At 31.5% G+C, this 19,480-nt stretch overlaps 3 protein-coding genes across 3 annotated transcripts; all 3 read right to left on the reverse strand.

The window, feature by feature from the left end:
- Positions 1-726: 726 nt before the first annotated feature.
- On the reverse strand, positions 727-2,895 carry LOC136776475 (uncharacterized). Its single transcript, XM_066732015.1, has one exon. It carries the CDS (start codon positions 2,893-2,895, stop codon positions 727-729), a length of 2,169 nt encoding a protein of 722 aa, XP_066588112.1.
- Positions 2,896-3,042: 147 nt separating this feature from the next.
- Positions 3,043-4,539, reverse strand: LOC136776476 (uncharacterized). Its single transcript, XM_066732016.1, has one exon. The coding sequence runs from the start codon at positions 4,537-4,539 to the stop codon at positions 3,043-3,045; it is 1,497 nt and encodes a 498-aa protein (XP_066588113.1).
- A 42-nt stretch (positions 4,540-4,581) lies between these two features.
- LOC136776477 (uncharacterized) lies at positions 4,582-5,823 on the reverse strand. Its single transcript, XM_066732017.1, has one exon. The coding sequence runs from the start codon at positions 5,821-5,823 to the stop codon at positions 4,582-4,584; it is 1,242 nt and encodes a 413-aa protein (XP_066588114.1).
- Positions 5,824-19,480: the final 13,657 nt, after the last annotated feature.

A 19,480-nucleotide genomic window follows, 5' to 3' on the forward strand; every position in this document is an offset into this window, starting at 1 on the left:
TAGAAATTTTAACGAATATTATACTTTGTGAAATTTTCTTTCAGGTCTATTAACTTCAATACTTTCACCAAAAAGTTTTAACTCGGACCCTCATTTTGACAGCTTATGCCATTTACTATTTCTCTTATTGTTTATTATAACGCGATGATATTTGGTTCTATCATTAATACACGTTTAATTTATTAAGGTTTTTATTTATGATGTTCCTTGCTTGAGTCCCTTGAGCTTGTTAGTCGTGATCAGCTATCGTTCAACTGCCTGCTGTGCGAACACGGTTGTTCGGCGTCTAGCGTTACTGTCCCCTGATTGGTTCGATTTTACGATATCCGAAGACCTCCGGAATCATTCGAACATCTTGCTTGAGCCAGTAACGTTATTGCTATTGCATGTGCATATTTCTATATAGAAATATGCGTGTTGTATTGTTATAGATGTATGTTGTATGTATGGTCGTGCACGACACTTTTAGATATAACATTCTCCCCCCCCTTGAGAGGGCACCGATCAATCGACTATTATTGACATGATATATATAAGCTCTGGATCAATAATTACATTATTGCATACATAAATAGACTTACATATATATATTGATATAAATAAATTGAATACAATATGTTATATTGAAGAAACAAATGGATAAAATAGAATATCATAGTATGATTAATTTAACAATAATTGCAAGAAAGATAATAATTGGATACATAAATAATTACTTAAAAAATGTCAAGACTCCTCGAGTAGAGGGCATAAATAATGTACTGCTCTTTTCAAAGTTCCGCTAGCAGTTTTTAACGTCACTGCTCTGACTACCCCTTCACTCCCTGGATGTATTTCTATGATTTTGCCCAATGGCCATCTGGAACAAGGTGATGTCCTGTCCTTGATTAATACAATTGCGCCAACCCTTGCTCTTGAATCGTCCTTGGTCCATTTATTTCGTCTTTGTAATTCGTTAAGATATTCCATACTCCAACGAACCCAAAAATCTTGACGCATTTTGACAATGTGTTGCCAATTGGACAATCTATTTTCTGGAACAGCTGTTAAATTAAATTCAAGCAAGGCAGTAATTGGTTTCCCAATTAGATAATGGGCAGGTGACAAAATAAGGAGGTCATTTGGATCTGATGATATTGTAGTGATTGGTCTGGAGTTCAATATACCCTCCACTTCTACAGTAAAAGTATTAACTTCTTCAAAAGTTAGCAATGTATCGCCGATTACTCTTTTGTAGTGGTGTTTGAATACCTTGACTGTAGACTCCCATAACCCTCCGAAGTGTGGAGCTACGGGAGGGATAAAATGCCAAATTATGCGTCTATCACCGGCAAATCTATTTACCGCTTCTTTATGCTCGTCAGAATTCAACACTGAATATATTTCTTTGAATTGGTTATTAGCACCTACAAAATTGCTTCCGTTGTCGGAATATATATGTTCTGGGACACCTCGTCTTGCTATAAAACGACGTAAACTTGCAATGAATCCTTCCGTAGTCATCTCACTTACTATTTCTAAGTGAACTGCCTTTATAACCATACACACAAAAACGCATACATATATTTTTATTCGATTTCGGTTCCTGAGCTTTTTCTCTTTGATAAAAAAGGGACCACAAAAATCAATCCCAGTATGGGCAAATGGTAGTGAAGGATTCACCCTGGCAGATGGCAGATTACCCATTTTCTGTTGTATGCTTTCCTGTTTGAAACGTGTGCAACGCGTACACGATCTTATAATTTTACGAAATTGATTACGGCCATCTGTTAACCAATATTTTTGTCGCAGATGATATAAAGTCGTTTGGATCCCAATATGATAATATTTTTCATGTATTTCTCGGATTAAGCAATCAGTGACATGATGTCTATTCGGAATTAATATGGGATGTTTCTGATCGAACCTTAATTTAGATTTTTCTAAACGTCCTCCCACTCGTATTAATTCGTGCTCGTCCAGGAACGGAGCCAGATTTTTTAATTTACCATTCTTATATGACCCTCTTTTTAATGCATGGAAGTCATCGCCGTATTTAGATTGTTGTACAATTTTTAAAATTCTTAATTCCGTTTCCTGAATTTCGTTGGTAGTTAACAGACCTTTAAACTTATTTGCTCTTCGAAACCGTAGACAATATGATATTATTCGCAACATTTTCGTGTACGACGAAAATCTTTCTAAAATATCTTTAACCGAATTTATGAAATGTAAACATACATTTTTTCTCAATTCAGGAATTTCCTTTAAATGTAGTTGAGGGTAGGGCCATTTTGCTTCTTCCTGTATAAGCCATGTAGGTCCGACCAACCATGATTCGTTTTTTAAATACTCATGAGGTAACTGGCCTCTGGAAATAGCATCAGCCGGATTATCTGTTGTTCTTACGTGTCGCCATTGTAATTGCTTCGTTATTTCCTTAATATTTTTAACCCGATTAGCGACATATGTTACTAATAACGACGTACTAGTATTTATCCAGTGTAAGACTATCGTAGAATCAGTCCAAAATACAGTTTTTTCTATTATATGAGGATCAAAAAGATTAATTATCTCTTGATACAATTGTGCTAACAATAGCGCGCCACATAATTCTAACCGAGGTATAGTAGTTGCTTTTATGGGTGCAACTCTAGATTTAGCGCATAACAGTCGGGAGTTTATTTCTCCGTCATGGGTTTGTGACCTAACGTAAATACACGCACCGAATCCTGCATTACTCGCATCGGAAAATCTGTGAATTTGCACTTTATAATAATTGAGTTTAAAAATACGCCGGTCAAAAGAAATTTGTCTCATATTTTTCCACTGTCTATTAAAAATCAACCATGCAGTGTAAATATCTTGGGGCACACCTTCATCCCATTTTACCTGACTACGCCAAATGTCCTGCATTAGTTTTTTGAGATAAAATACTATTGGGCCTATCAATCCCAAGGGATCATATAATTTCGCGATTTCGGACAAAATTGTCCGTTTAGTGGTTGCCTTATGATATTCGATTGTATTTGGTATATAATATAATTTGTCATTAGATGGATTTCATGTGACTCCTAACGTTTTTAGTGTTTGATCGAAATTTTTCGACAAATCCTTACATATAACCTCGGACGACAAACCGTCGATTATTTGTCTATCATTTGAGGCCCATTGCCTTATGTTGAAGCCTCCGGTTTTCAATAACTCGATTATCTCGTCTCGCAGATTTCGCGCCCCTTCTATTGTTTCTGATCCAGCTAACAAATCATCTACATAAAGATTATTCTTTAATACCTTAGCTGCGTTTGGGAAATATTCAATTTCATCTTCAGCTAACTTATGGATTGTGCATATGGCAAGAAATGGGGACGAAGCTATTCCAAAGGTTAATGTATTGAGTTGAAATGTTCTAATCTGATCGCCTATTCGCCATAAGACCTTTTGATATCGTCTATCTTTCTCGTCTACCCACACTTGGCGATACATCTTCTCGATGTCGGCCGATAATACGTAATTGTATGTTCGAAAACGCAATAAATGAAAAAATAGCTTGTCTTGAATAGTGGGACCGGTTAATAACACGTCGTTGAGCGATAATCCCCTATCAGTCTTTGCCGACGCGTCAAAAACCACTCTTACCTTAGTTGTATCACTGCTTTCCTTGATTATAGCATGATGCGGTAAGTAGTATCCTTCGTCATCGTTATTGTCTATCATCGACATGTGATTCAAATTTATATATTCCTCGAAAACGCGCTCGTATTCATTTTTTAAATGTGTATTTGTATTCAATCTTCGTTCTAAACTTAATAATCTTTTAAATGCATTCGTACGCGAATCTCCTATCGTAGGCATTTCTTCCCGAAACGGTAATCTTACGCAATACCGTCCATCCCCACCTCTACGTATATTTTTTAAAAAATGAATTTCGCAATCTGAAATTGAACTCGGAAGTGATCTATGGTTTATTACCTCTTCCGTTTCCCAAAATTTAACCAACGTTTGTTCTAATACCGTACAATGATACGTATGTTGAACTTGATTTTTCATGGGAACACTACCACCTATTACCCATCCCAATTTGGTCTTCTGTAAATACAAGTCTTTTTCATTGTTGGTTAATTTGATTTGGCCGAGCATAAATAATAATAGTGATGCCCCCGAACCAATCAGTAAATCTATAGTTTTTGGTTTATAATATTTTATATCAGCTAGTCTAATATTCGCTGGTATTTTAATCAATTCTCTTGTTATAATCTCTGAAGGAATCATTTCAGTTATAATCGGGACGACTATACATGTTAAGTGTTTCTCGAAATCACCATAAATAGAATGAATAGTTATGTTAGTTATTCCCTTAGCTACCGTGCCCATGTTATTAATCGTGCCTACCGGAATTGCTTGTTTGTTTACAAATAGTTTTAGCTGTTTTACTACTGTTTCCGATATAAAATTAGCGGTAGCCCCAGTATCTAATAGTACGCGAAAATTCCCGGAATTAGCTTTATTATGTATACGAACTATAGCGGTGGTAAGAAGTTGAGGTGTCCATGTAAGCATTGTTGCTTTGTTAGATTGTTCTTTCTGTTTTGATTCGCCTAGTCACATACTCTGTGCCGCTTCCTTTGTGTCGTTTGTTGTAGCACCTTTAACTTCTACGTGAATCAACGTGTTATGTCTTTTATGACATTTTGAACAGGTTGAAGCCCGACACTGTTTGCCTCTATGAGACCGTAAGCAATTGTAACAAACTCTGGCCGCTCTTACCGCTTCGATTCGTTTATCTACGCTTAATGCCTTAAATTCATCGCATTTAAATAAAGGATGACTTGATTTATTGCAAACTACACAATTGTTCGTCGCGTTCGCGAAAAATGATTTATGATTTGCATCGAATTTCCTTTTCTTATCCGGAATTAACGGTTTAGCTTTTTCTGCTTCTGCGTGTCGCACTCTTTCGCGTCTTGATGCACACACTGCTGACTTGTATAAAAACTCGTACATTTTATCTAATGTCGGAAACTCGTCCCTTTCTAAATTCGTTTCCCATTCTTTTAATGCGCTCTTTGTTAATTTTGTTTCTAATATATGAACTGTTAATTCTGGTGTGAATTTTACGCCTAATGCGTCTAAGGCAGCGATATGCTGCTGCATATCATCTGCTAATTTTGAATATGCGTTAGTAGAATCTTTGTTCATTACCGGTAATTCTAAAATCAAAGATAAATGTTGGGAAATTAATATCCGTTTAACCTCGTATGATTTTTCTAATAATTCCCAAGCTTTGTTGAAGTTTATATCGGATATTGTGAAAATTCCAATTTTTTGTGCCGCGTCTTCTATTAATGCGGCTTTTAAATAATGCAATTTATCAGTATCAGTTAAGTCATTCTGTGTCCCTATTATATTTTTAAACATATTTTTGAACGTTAACCAATTTTCATATTTTCCGTCGAAAACTGGTAACGTTATTTCAGGTAATTTTAATTTTCGTCTTTTAATTAGACTATTTTGAACTTCTCGTTCGTTACCTTCTGTTGAAATGGTATTCGAATTATCAGATTTATTGGTGGAAGCTTCTAATAAATTTTCGATTCTACTTGCTATATTATAATATCTTTCTTGGATGCCTATAAATTCAACCTGATGATCCTCCTTAGGATCTAATACAGATAATTCATCGTTGAAATCTTCGAATGCCTTATATAATTCAGATATTCTTTTCATTCGTAAATTTAAAGCTGTTGTATCCACCGTTCCTTTCTCTAAGATATTGTTTAGAGTGGTTAATTGTGTTTTTAAGGCGATTCTTTTTTGAATGAGAAGTTTGATTTTGTCCGACATTTTTGTTTCAGATTAGCCAAATGACCTACCTTTTTATTCTTTGTGATGCCACCGTTAATCTTTTTGTTTGATATCCACTGTATGCTGCTTATTGTTTCCACGTCTTCTCTCTCTGGTTTTCTTCTTAGACCTCACAGGAGGCACCAAATTGTTTATTATAACGCGATGATATTTGGTTCTATCATTAATACACGTTTAATATATTAAGGTTTTTATTTATGATGTTCCTTGCTTGAGTCCCTTGAGCTTGTTAGTCGTGATCAGCTATCGTTCAACTGCCTGCTGTGCGAACACGGTTGTTCGGCGTCTAGCGTTACTGTCCCCTGATTGGTTCGATTTTACGATATCCGAAGACCTTCGGAATCATTCGAACATCTTGCTTGAGCCAGTAACGTTATTGCTATTGCATGTGCATATTTCTATATAGAAATATGCGTGTTTGTATTGTTATAGATGTATGTTGTATGTATGGTCGTGCACGACACTTTTAGATATAACACTTATTATACACTAAATTGCAGATGCATCATAAAATTCTAATGGGAACCTTACCATCTAAGGTATTTAGTTTTACATTTTAACAATACGTATCAGATCTTTCCTGTTTCTTTACCAATATTAAATTAGAGAAATATTTCGGAAACTATTACTCTGTTTCACAGACTATTATTAATGTTTTCAGGAATTATTATACATTTATTTCCAAGATGATCAAGTCACAATCACCTGAATATTCATTAGTCTGCATAGAGTTTCTTCAATAGTTGGTCTTAGAGGGTGCGATGAGCTGTATCAATTCTATTTCCGAAAAATTCGTTATTTCATCCAATAGAGTATCTCGCTATTTCAAATGTCAGGAGCAAATTTGATGTAGGTCAGTTCACAGAATTATACTTCTTATAAGCTTAAAGTATGAAATAACTAGAATTAATTGGTACAAATAATGTTATTAAAATTTATATGAATTATAAACAGTATACTTTTGGCTTGTATGTATAAGGACTTTGGTGAGAGAATAATGTTTTAATTTTTATGTTCATTGTGTATAACAGAATTATGACAAGTTAACTCTAAATGTATATAGGAAAATAAATTGTTATCTTAATATAGGAGTATTAGGGAAGTGATCTATACGTTTCTATATTTCTCTATAAGTAATTAAATAATCAATGAATTAATAAAAATTTACAGGAATATTTTGTATCATTTTTTATATTTTCTTATGGTATTTAAATAATATTTTCTAAATCAATGACAACTTCTGCAAAATGAATTCACATTATAGGTAACATTTATCAGTTGAAACATGCATCACTGTATCGTCTTGAGGCTATTAACCATGGCTGTATCCGACTTTAATATAGCCCGTAATAAAATATCTTATACCTGCTGAAGAATTAAAATATGACTTTTGCTATACTGTGATAAAAAAGAAATGCAAAAATGCACTAAAGTAGTTTTTCATTCTAGCTGGTTAGGAATTGGTGTTAAACAAAATTCAATTTTAAATTTGGCAAGTATTATATAACTATTTAATTTATGCAGTTTCCTACATTTTCTTTAAATTAATGTGCTTACCTCTAATAATAAATTAATAAATATATAATACTGGTTTCATATTCTCTAACAGCTATGATGTCCGTTTTAAACAATGACAAGTTTTCTGCTATAATATAATATTACATATATTGTATAGAAAGACCAAATATATATATATATATATATAAAGTAATAAACAAATAATCTAAAAATGTTTTAATTCTTTCAATATTTCTATTTCTGATGAGTTTACAACAATTAATTAAAATTTAATAATGATAATATATTTAATCAGAGCTACCCGATAATCTTTACATTAAAAATTGAATTCTAATGCAATGAACTATTTTAAAATAAATATACAAAGATAATTTATTAATAATATTATATTAAACATGATCCTAAATAAAGCTTCCGCTTATTTCAAAATTTTAAATATGAATAATAATATATGGTACAAATAAATGAAGTGATAACATTTATATGAAAAGTTAAAGTCTTCTGTCTCACCTGCTAGTTGAACACTATAATTGCTTGCAATAATGCCTATTGCATTACAGAAAGAGTTTGAGCTTTTATTATTAATAGTAACCGCTGCCAATAAAGGATCTGAAAGATAAATAAGATTTTAATTTTAAAATAATTTGTTTGATATGAATGAAGATTTAACAGATTAAATCAACCCGTTTTTATGTAATAAAGAATAAAATTCAGATAGGCTCTTTTGTACACAGTGCGAAATTGAATCGTGTGTGGTTCGGCTAGCTTCACTCTGTACTGTAAAATGGAAAATGATATACAATACTATAGCTGAACCACACACGATTCAATTTCCCACTGTGTACTACATACATTTGTATACACCAAAGAATAACATTTTCAGATAGTAAACTTTCATATAATATATATATACAAGGAAGTTAAAATTGTAAGCAAAATACTCTGCTTTAAACTTAATCTATTTTTCAAGATTAATTACTTATGATAAAATATTCCAGCTAGCAAATTACAATTATATAATAAAGGTAATAAAATAGAATCAAATGGTAACAATTACTCAACTGATAAAATCATACAATTTTGTCTCACCTGTTAATCTTACAGTACAGTTACCTTCATTAATAGAGTCCTTATCGCAGAAAGAGTTAGAATCTTTATTTCCAATAATTGCCACTGCTAATAAACGATATAAAATTAAAATAGATCTTAAATATAGAATACATTGTTTAATAGCAAAAGAAATTTAAAAATTTGATTCAACTAAGTATTCATTTTATAAATAATTAAGCTCACCTATAAGTTCTAATATTTTACACAAATTTTAATTATTACAAAGGAATAAAATTTTAAACACTAAAATTTCTTGTGATAAATATTACGAGTTTAAAGAAACTACTGCTTTCTAAGTAAATTCTATCTTCAAAAGTTTATTATTGAATAACCAATGGCTATAATATTTTCCTTACCTGCTACTGTTGCCGTACAATTGACTTCATTAGTAGAGTCTTTATCACAGATAAAGTTAGAATCCTTATTACCAATATTGTCCGCTGCAAATAAACTATCTGAAAAATAAATTATTTTTTCTTTCAAACTATATTATGCTTAATAATTTCAAAAAGTATTACTAATTCTAACCGTTATTATTCATTTATATAAAAACAATAACAATATCTAGTTAAATGAAATCACACATTTTAACCATTATAAGACTCATTATTGTTAAAAAGACATTGGGTAACATAAAGCGCTGAAAAATAGTATAGAGACAAATAAATATATATTCGCTGTGATCCAAAATAAATTATAATTTTATTAATTTAATATATTTTGTAATATTTTGATTAAGTTATTCAATTTAATGTTTTAGAACAATGGAGTAACAGTTATTTAACTAACAATAAGGCTATAATATTTATTATTACCTGTTACAGTCGCTGTGCAGTTGCCTTTATTATTGCATTTATTATCGAAAACAGAGATTAAGTTTTTATTATTATCTGTTACTATATCTTCATAAGTTGTATTATTTTCAGAAGATGCATCGTAGTTAATACTCAAGTCGGGTCCATCACTAATAGATGTAGTAGAAAACGAATTTTCAAAGTTTTCTACAATAGATATGAATTTAATTAAAGTTTGTTTAAAATATTAACGTTATTTATGAAAATAATAATAATAGTAACAATGATTTACCTGTTTCGTTTAACTTAGACAAATGTACGAATGGTAATTTTTTATTTAAATGTCGTGAGTTTTTGCAACGGCAAAATGTTACCTACAAAATTGAAGGCAATACTTTTTTTAACAATTTTAACTATTAGAAATAATTTACTATCAATTAATTTTGAAAGCTTCAATTAAACATGTATTTTTAATAGTGTTAATAATATTAATTAGTATTATATCTAAACTTTTGTAGTTTACGTACAATTTTTTTTTTACGATGACAAATCCTGGAAATTTTTCCTTTTTTCTACCGCTTTTTATAAAATATTGACCATCACTCGATAACATTAGAAAATACATATTGAATATATGCTTAATATTTGAAATTAGCAATAACACTTTTTAACTAAAACCGTTGATTATCAGACTATTCAAACTGTGATCACATGAAGAATACTATAGCTTGGGTGCTACAGTCAAATAACACAATCTTATGTTCCGCCTTTGAATAAAAGGCTTCATGCTTTCAGCGCTACCAACCTTAAATAGTTAAATTACTGTTGCGGTTGATAGTGTCACCGTCCCGAGAATGATATTTTTTGTTTGATATACCCTATATAAACTATATATCTTACATGAGTGGACAATTGTTCTCAGTAACAGAGTCCAGTGCAAGCAAGGAAATAAAACTTTATATCTTAGCAATATCCCAAAAATATTTCAAATTTATATACAATGGTTTTACGGATGAAAGTCAAATAAATTTGCCTTTATGTAGTTTGGCTTGAGCGGGTCATTGAAATTTATAATTTCAAATGCCTTTAAATCAGCCTTTACACTATTGAAAAATATAAACGCTTACTTATTGGGGCTAAACTGGCCGCTTTAAATTAAATCCCACAAAATACAAGCTGCGCCTGTAAAAAAGGCGGCAAGTACATAAATTGTCTACTGTAAATAATATAGTAAAATAAAATATTCCAATTAAAAAAATTAGGGAAATCCAAATTTTAGGCAAGTATTTATTTTTACTGTGGCAAAAATTAAAATTTGGAAAAAAACAAAATAGTAACACAAGCAAGTTACTTGCCGAGTGTCCGTTCTATGCAATGACATTAAGGGGGTTATCGCAATATTTGGTTTTCTTACGAACTTTTAAAAAAATTCAAGCTAATAGTTAATTATCCAGAGAATAACATATATAAATTTAAATATGCACAGCCGTCTAGTTTCGGAGAAAAAAATGTATAAACTTAATAGTTTTTATATGGCGTTATATGGCCCATACCTGTTTTCACGCGTTTATTTAACGATAACTTAAAAATTTCCTTACCGAGTTTATAAAAAACTAGTAAAACGTTGGTTAATATCATTGGAATATCATACTGTAATCATGAGCAGCTTGCCGGTGTAGATTTTAAGATTTATGCGTTCAAACTCTATATTTTTGTTACGTCCGAAATGTTAAATACCTGAAAACTCGAAACGTGGCAGCACTGCGCCATTCTATTTCGAGCAGAGAGAAGCGGGAATTCAAACGGATTATACTTAATAGTATTAATTGAAGCGTAATAATTACTATGATAATTTTTTATTTCCGTGTATGTTATTTTTAATTAATAAAACTTGTTAAAACTTTTTTAATACAAACAAGTGTTTGTCAGATAACTTACGGCCGTATTTATAGTCATTCCTTAAGGAGCTCCTTAGATTAAGGACTTCTTATCTAGGGAATTTTTCTTTTGCCAGAATGAGTTAATGTATTTATAACCCTTCAAATGTCATTTTTAGGGTCTCTTTCACCAAGCCGTGTAAGGTAAAATTTTTCCATGTAGGATTGCCAATTTTTCGAAAATACGTATGCTGATTGGTTAATTCATAGTAAATTGGCAATCCTACATGGTAAAATTTTACCTTACAGGACTTGGTGAAAGAGACCCTTAAAGATTTGAATAGGAAAAGGCAAGTTTTTTTTAATTGTAGAAATTAAAATGGAAAGAAACGAATAATTTACGGAAAATGAAAATATTTTGCTTACATAGGAGAGAATATTAGCAAGATTAGATGTACAAACTTTTAAAATAAGGAGAACTAAACAACCAAGAAATTACTGGAATAATTTAAAATAAAAGTAGTTAATAACCTTTGAAATTTATATATTAAATCAAGAGACACGGTATTGTCTCGACGGCAAGTACATAAAAGTAGAAAAAGTCATGCCTATACCGCCGTCGAGGCACTACTCTCTTATACAGCTAGTTGAGGCGTCCCAATTTTCAAACCGATTTTTCTCCGTGAATAATCCATTGCCATTATTTAAGTAAAGCTTTTTTTAAAATGGTTTTGAAAAAGCTTTCATTTGCGCCTAAGAACATCAAAATCGGTTCACGCAGTCCAGAGATCTCATACTCTGTTAGCTATATATATATCGAAAATAAAATTTTCCTTCATAATCTTCTTCTTCTCCAGCCAGAATGTATGTCTCGGGCTGAAGTTGGTCGCTAAGAAAAATGACGTCATTTTCACAACGCTTCCAACATAATATACTCAACGATCAAACTATATGGTTGTGAACTGTCAATTCGGCGACTATATTGAACTGTGTAAATTGTAATGTGAGGTTATTTTTATTTAATGCAGTGAGGTTATTCATCGTGTTGCGATATTGCATCTGTTAATTTCTACAATCACAAATAATTCAATTAACAGTGACTGAAGGATTCGCGAATTAGATAAGTATAACAATATATTTTACAATACAGAATGTAGTATACTTTGTGGTATTTCTTTTTCAGATTAAATTAAGACAGAACATTTTCATATTCATTGATGAGGATAGAGCTGACTGGATTAAATAAGATTAATATTTACAACTCTGTGCCAATGAGAAGCATACTTTCAACATTAATGTGCATCGGTCATTATCAGGAGGATATTAATTGAAAGAAATTGTTAAGGTATTTAATAATCATATGCTAAACTTTCAGGTATTGAAATCATTAATCAAATGCATGTTTTGCTTTTTGTTTTCTTTAAAGTGATATTGATTGTAACTATCCGATAGGTTATATCATATATATACGAACAAATATTTCAGATTAAATTATGGCAATGCTTATTTGAAAGATATGAAACATTCCAAAGAATATTCATTTACGTAAAATACAAGTTGACCAGTATTTGGATTTGAACAAATTATACGATAGTAGATGTTTACAAAAGATGCGAAGACAATCAAATATTACAGAAGTTAGGTCAACAAGCAATAAAGAAAATGGAGATGGAGCAAAATCAAACAGTTTTAAGTAACTGAGATGTTTCATGTTCCTTCAAATATTTATTTTATTTGAAGATTAAGATTGTTAAATGATGAATTTGATTTCAGGCTTACTCATAGTGTTATCATTTAGTATTTTACAGTCACTGTGCAAGTGTATTATAGTAAATAGTAATACTTGTGCTTTGACTTAAATACATTTGATACAATTGAACTAAAAATCTAAGGAGGAAGGTTCGCCCATATAATGACTGATGGAGTTGAATAAAAAATTGGACTATTCACTCCTGCATTTTCTGAGACTTGAAACAGGCCAAGATGAAAGCTTTGAAAGATTGGCAAAGTAAGAAATGGCCAACATTCACAAAAAAGTCATCCATTGCTCAGCCATGAATTAAGGATGGGATTCATTGGATGAAATTATGTCAAATTGAGTTAATAACTGCTGATTATTTTCCTCCATTACCTATGCAAGTATTATAAGCCAGAGGCAGTATACTAGTCATTGGTATGGATAAAAAAATGCACGTTTATTCTCAATGAGAAAAATCTCAGACAAAAATTAATTGTTTCGACTTCGTTTTGCAGCACCAGTTATCCGATCAGTTTGAAAAGTGTTTAGATATTTGTGAAATGTACATATGAGGACTCTGGCATAGGAAATGTTATAAGGACCACTCATCAATGTAATTTCCATGCGACCTTTGTCAAGAGTTAGCAGCATAAACGAATCAATGAATAGTGCTGAAAAGAAACGGAGTATGCAAAACGACAATGCCAACTTCGACTATATGCTTGATTCTAGCTTATTCGAAGCTTTACGAATTGCTTGTCCAGTCTTGCCCCTGTATCACCCAAGTAGCTGATGAAGTTACTGAAGTTTGGCAGTCAGATGTTGGTAAAAATTCAAGTGTTGATAAACAAATGAAATGATTCATGTTTTTGTTTAAAATATTATTTTCTTTTGAATATTGAGATTGTTAAATGATGAATTTGATTTTAGGTTTCCTGGTAGTGTCGTCATTTAGTATTTTATAGTCACTGTACAAGTCTATTACAGAAAATAGTAATACTTGTGCTTTGACTTAAATATATTTGGTGCAATTGAACTAAAAATCCAAGGAGGAAGGTTCGCACATATAATGACTGATGGAGTTGAATAAAAAATTGGACTATTCACTTCTGCATTTCTTGAGAATTGAAACAGGCCAAGATGAAAGCTTTGAAAGATTGGCAAAGTAAGAAATGGCCAATATTCACAAAAAAGTCATCCATTGCTCAGCCATGACATTTCGTGTTATTATACTATAGCAATTTGAATTATAGTAAAATTACTGCTTTCCATTTAATTTAAGTATTAAATGTGATAATTGAGTTTAATTTAGTAATATGATATTTATAACGGATAATAGAACAAATTAAGTTAAAATAACCATTTACACTTAATTATCTACGCTTTTATTAATTATGAAAAAAACATTATGAGATCCCACAAAAAACAGACTTCGCCTGTAAAAAAAAGACGGCAAGTACATAAGCCATCTCGCATAAATAATATAGTAAAATTATCCAATTAAAAAAAGTAGTGAAATCCAAATATTAGGCAAGTTTATTTTTTCACCTTAGCGAAAGTTAAATTTTTGAAAAAAAAAGGAACAAAAAAGTTGCTTGCCGGGCCGGTAATGTCTATGAACAGTGGGAAATGAATCGTGTGTGAGATTCAGCTATAGCGTAGTACTGCAAATTTCATGTTAAAATACAGAGTGAAGTTAGCCGAACCACAGACGATTCTATTTCTTACTGTGCATGGACATTACGGGCCCGGCAAGCAACTTTTTTGTTCCTTTTTTTTTCAAAAATTTAACTTTTGCTAAGGTGAAAAAATAAACTTGCCTAATATTTGGATTTCACTACTTTTTTTAATTGGATAATTTTACTATATTATTTATGCGAGATGGCTTATGTACTTGCCGTCTTTTTTTTACAGGCGAAGTCTGTTTTTTGTGGTATAGCTAACAGAGTATGAGATCTTTAGATTGCATGAACCGATTTTGATCTTCATGGGCTTAAATGAAAGCTTGTTCAAAATCATTTGAAGAAAAGCTTTACTTAAATCATGATAATGATTTATTCACGGAGATAAATCGGTTTGAAAATTGGGACCGCCAAACTAGCTGTATAAGAGAAGTAGTGCCTCGACCGTGGTATAGACATGTCTTTATCTGCTTTTATATGTACTTGCTGTCGAGACACTACCGTGTCTCTTGATCAAAATATATATAATGGCGTTAAAACTGCCACTTTATACGAAACAAAATTGAATAGAGAAATTTATATTCCCAAAACTGCTACTTCAAAATAAATTTAAGTATATATTATGGCGCCAAAACTGACACTTTCTACTATTCCAACTGTATAGAAATATTTATGGCACCAAAGCTGCTGCTTTATACCATTAAAAATTTGTATACATTTTTAATGGTATAAAGCAGCAGCTTTGGTGCCATAAATATTTCTATACAGTTGGAATAGTAAAAAGTGTCAGTTTTGGCGCCATAAATATTTCTATACAATTCGAATAGTATATACTATTCGAATTGTATAGAAATATTTATGGCGCCAAAATTGCCACTTTATACTAATCCAAATGTATAGATATATTTATGGCGCCAAAACTACCAATTTAAACTAATCGAATTGTATAAAAGTAATTATGGCGTCAAAACTGCCACTTTATATTAAATCTGAATATATGTCGTCATTATTCCTTATAACGAAAAATGACTTTAGGTGCTCTTTCATATATCTATTTTGAACCTTTGTATATAATTAAAAAAATGTGACGCCAAAACTGCCCCTTGACATATATATATAACTTGATAGTTTAATAACACTCATTTGATTAAATGCCCACTGTCAAAATGCCATCACTAATACACATTTCACTCACTCTCATAGATAGGTCCAGTGGCATAGCCTCATCCTCACCAGAAAATCAAGCAGTAGCGTAGAATTGGTTGAGATAGAGACACAAATATAAATCCTTAGGTTAGAGAGAGAGAAGAGCAATGACGACGTTAGAGATACGAAAATACCCTATGAACGTCTGAAGTAACCACGTTGATCGGCATAAGTTCCACTTTCTCACTCTATGCCATTTAAAGAAGGATAGCCTATCAGGCCATCAAAACCTACCATGAGGGAAATAGATTGCCACTTCCCCCACTTTTCCGACTCATAAGGGGTGTCTGGCTAGAGGGGAGATGAAATCATAGTGAAAACTACGTAGTGGGGGCACCACCGTTCGTAAACGCATCAAAAAAATTCCGAACGCCACTAATGGCCTGCAAGATTTTTTTGATGCGTTTAGGAACCATACTTCCCCATGGATTTTTCCCCGCCTGGACTGAGTGACTGGAAAGAGTATAGGATGTGTATGATAGGCTATCCTTGTTTAAATGCCTTAAAGAGAAAGAGAGAGCCTTATACCGCGTTCAACGTGGTTTTTCCAGGCCTTCGTTTATTTTCCTATCTCGGACGTCGCCATTGCTCTTCTCTCTCTAACTCATAGATTTCTATCTTCGTCTTTGTCTAAAATAATTCTACGCCACTGGGTGATTTTTTGGTGAGTCTATACCACTGGACCTATCTGTGAGTCTTGTGAAAGTGTGAAAAGTGCAGAAATGTCAGTCTGGCAGCGCGGATTTTTAATCAAACGAGTGTTAGTATTAATTGTTAAAGAGTTTTAATTTGTTGGAAAATGTTAACCAGTTATAGTGAAGTTATAAAATTTTTAATGACTTTTCTGGATTATCGAAAAAAACAAGTATTATAAATTTTTTATACTTTTAAAAACTTACATTACGTATTAAGGAAATATATTAAGTTAATTCTTGTCAAAATTAACTTAATATATAAATGTATGAAACAAATAGATTCATGAATTTAAATAAGAAGTACATAATAAAAAATATTATTATAATTTTTTAAATAAAATGCAGATCCTAGTGTATTTATTATCATGTATAGTTAATTGGTAAAATTACTGCTAATTATAATGTCTCTTTTTCCTAGGTGTAAAGGTTCTATGGAAGGTCCTACCAGGAGTAAAGTGCATACGTCATACTGATTTCAACCAGAGCAATTAAGCAACGCTAAGGAATGGAACACAGATTCAGATCACGCAGCATGCTCTCCACATCTATAATAAGCCAACCTGTTTTCTTAGATAAGTAATATTACTGATAACCATATATAAAATGTATTCAAACATGATCCTTTGTGGTTTCCCTTATGTTTCGCAGGTCAAATGTTCTAATAAGGCTGATGAGCTGCATCCAATTGGTGAATAAAAATGAGGCCAGGCTATGTGTCAATTCTGCTGCTTCAAATTTGGAATCTCCATGCAGAAGCCAAATGGAAATATTAAAAAAAGATTTGTTATTCAGGTATTATTTAACAATGATCTAAATGCATCAATATGGCTATTACTGGTAGTCATTTTTCAAACTTGTTTATATCTAAACTTTTTTTCTTTGCTGGTTTAGGTCCAGTAAATATTAATAGATTTGGCTGTCAGTATTTGGTCTCAATAACTGTCCTGCATTATAATAAATGGAGACTAATAAAGCTGATGAACTGCATCCAAGTGGTGAATAAAAATGAGGCCAGGCTATGTGTAAATGCTGCTGCTTCGAATCTGGAATCTCCATGCAGAAGCCAAATGGAAATATTAAAAAAAGATTTGTTATTCAGGTATTATTTAACAATGATCTAAATGCATCAATATGGCTATTACTGGTAGTCATTTTTCAAACTTGTTTATATCTAAACTTTTTTTCTTTGCTGGTTTAGGTCCAGTAAATATTAATAGATTTGGCTGTCAGTATTTGGTCTCAATAACTGTCCTGCATTATAATAAATGGAGACTAATAAAGCTGATGAACTGCATCCAAGTGGTGAATAAAAATGAGGCCAGGCTATGTGTAAATGCTGCTGCTTCGAATCTGGAATCTCCATGCAGAAGCCAAATGGAAATATTAAAAAAAGATTTGTTATTCAGGTATTATTTAAAAATGATCTAAATGCATCAATATGGCTATTACTGGTAGTCATTTTTCAAACTTGTTTATATCTAAACTTATTTTCTTTGCTGATTTAGGTCCACTAAATATTAATAGATTTGGCTGTCAGTATTTGGTCTCAATAACTGTCCTGCATTATAATAAATGGAGACTAGTAAAGCTGATGAACTGCATCCAAGTGTTGAATAAAAATGTGGCCAGGCTATGCGTAAATGCTGCTGCTTCGAATCTGGAATCTCCATGCAGAAGCCAAATCGAAATATTAAAAAAAGATTTGTTATTCAGGTATTATTTCACAATGATCTAAATGTATCAATATGGCTAATTTCATTTACAAATTTAAGTAAACTTATCCTCTTTACCTTACACTTTTCAATTTGAAATAAGTGATTGATATTCCCTGAATGGATAGTCTCTTTTAATTAATATTATTTGTAAAAACAATTTATTAATATACACTAATAAACTACGATTATTTATAATAAATAAAATTGAAATAATCTTTATACAATGCATTCTATTTTATTAAAATTACATATATTTAATACCTTATAAAATAGTAATAATTTCATTTATCAATTAATAATGTTTCAATAAACTAATACATTTTACCATAATCTACAAAGCTTTACTTCCCGAACACAATAAATACATTCATTTACTATGATTATAATTATGTTGAGCATGGATGCAAATACATATGCAAAGTAGAATTACCCATAAGAAAGTAAAAATATAGATTTATCTGTGGGATTCATGACAAATGACGACGTTTAAACATAAGAAGGAGAAAAAGTAAGAAGCTAATTAAAATCGTCAGAAAAAGGTATATTGCTCTTGAACCTATTGCAATAAATCTTTTATAATTCACAGTATAATATATAAACGTAATCTAAATAAAGAAAAGAAAAATATTTTGAAAGATTAATTCATTATCCTGTACCCTACTTTTTATATATAAGATTTTCTTTCATCTCCATTTATAATCTAGGACAGTTATTCAAAGCAAATACTGATAGCCAAATCTATTAATATTTACTGGACCTAAAACAGCAAAGAAAATAAGTTTAGATATAAACAAGTTTGAAAAATGACTACCAGTAATAGCCATATTGATGCATTTAGATCATTGTTAAATAATACCTGAATAACAAATCTTTTTTTAATATTTCCATTTGGCTTCTGCATGGAGATTCCAAATTTGAAGCAGCAGAATTGACACATAGCCTGGCCTCATTTTTATTCACCAATTGGATGCAGCTCATCAGCCTTATTAGAACATTTGACCTGCGAAACATAAGGGAAACCACAAAGGATCATGTTTGAATACATTTTATATATGGTTATCAGTAATATTACTTATCTAAGAAAACAGGTTGGCTTATTATAGATGTGGAGAGCATGCTGCGTGATCTGAATCTGTGTTCCATTCCTTAGCGTTGCTTAATTCCTCTGGTTGAAATCAGTATGACGTATGCACTTTACTCCTGGTAGGACCTTCCATAGAACCTTTACACCTAGGAAAAAGAGACATTATAATTAGCAGTAATTTTACCAATTAACTATACATGATAATAAATACACTAGG

Source organism: Prorops nasuta, unplaced genomic scaffold (genome assembly GCF_024137725.1).
Source record: "Prorops nasuta isolate Cenicafe-Biocafe unplaced genomic scaffold, Cenicafe_Pnas_1.2 PNAS00009, whole genome shotgun sequence".
Lineage (NCBI taxonomy): Eukaryota > Metazoa > Arthropoda > Insecta > Hymenoptera > Bethylidae > Prorops > Prorops nasuta.

Excerpts from the sequence above, each read along its gene's own strand:
- LOC136776475 (XM_066732015.1), bottom strand. The coding sequence starts at position 2,895 with ATGCAGGACATTTGGCGTAGTCAGGTAAAATGGGATGAAGGTGTGCCC.
- LOC136776476 (XM_066732016.1), bottom strand. The coding sequence starts at position 4,539 with ATGCTTACATGGACACCTCAACTTCTTACCACCGCTATAGTTCGTATA.
- LOC136776477 (XM_066732017.1), bottom strand. The coding sequence starts at position 5,823 with ATGTCGGACAAAATCAAACTTCTCATTCAAAAAAGAATCGCCTTAAAA.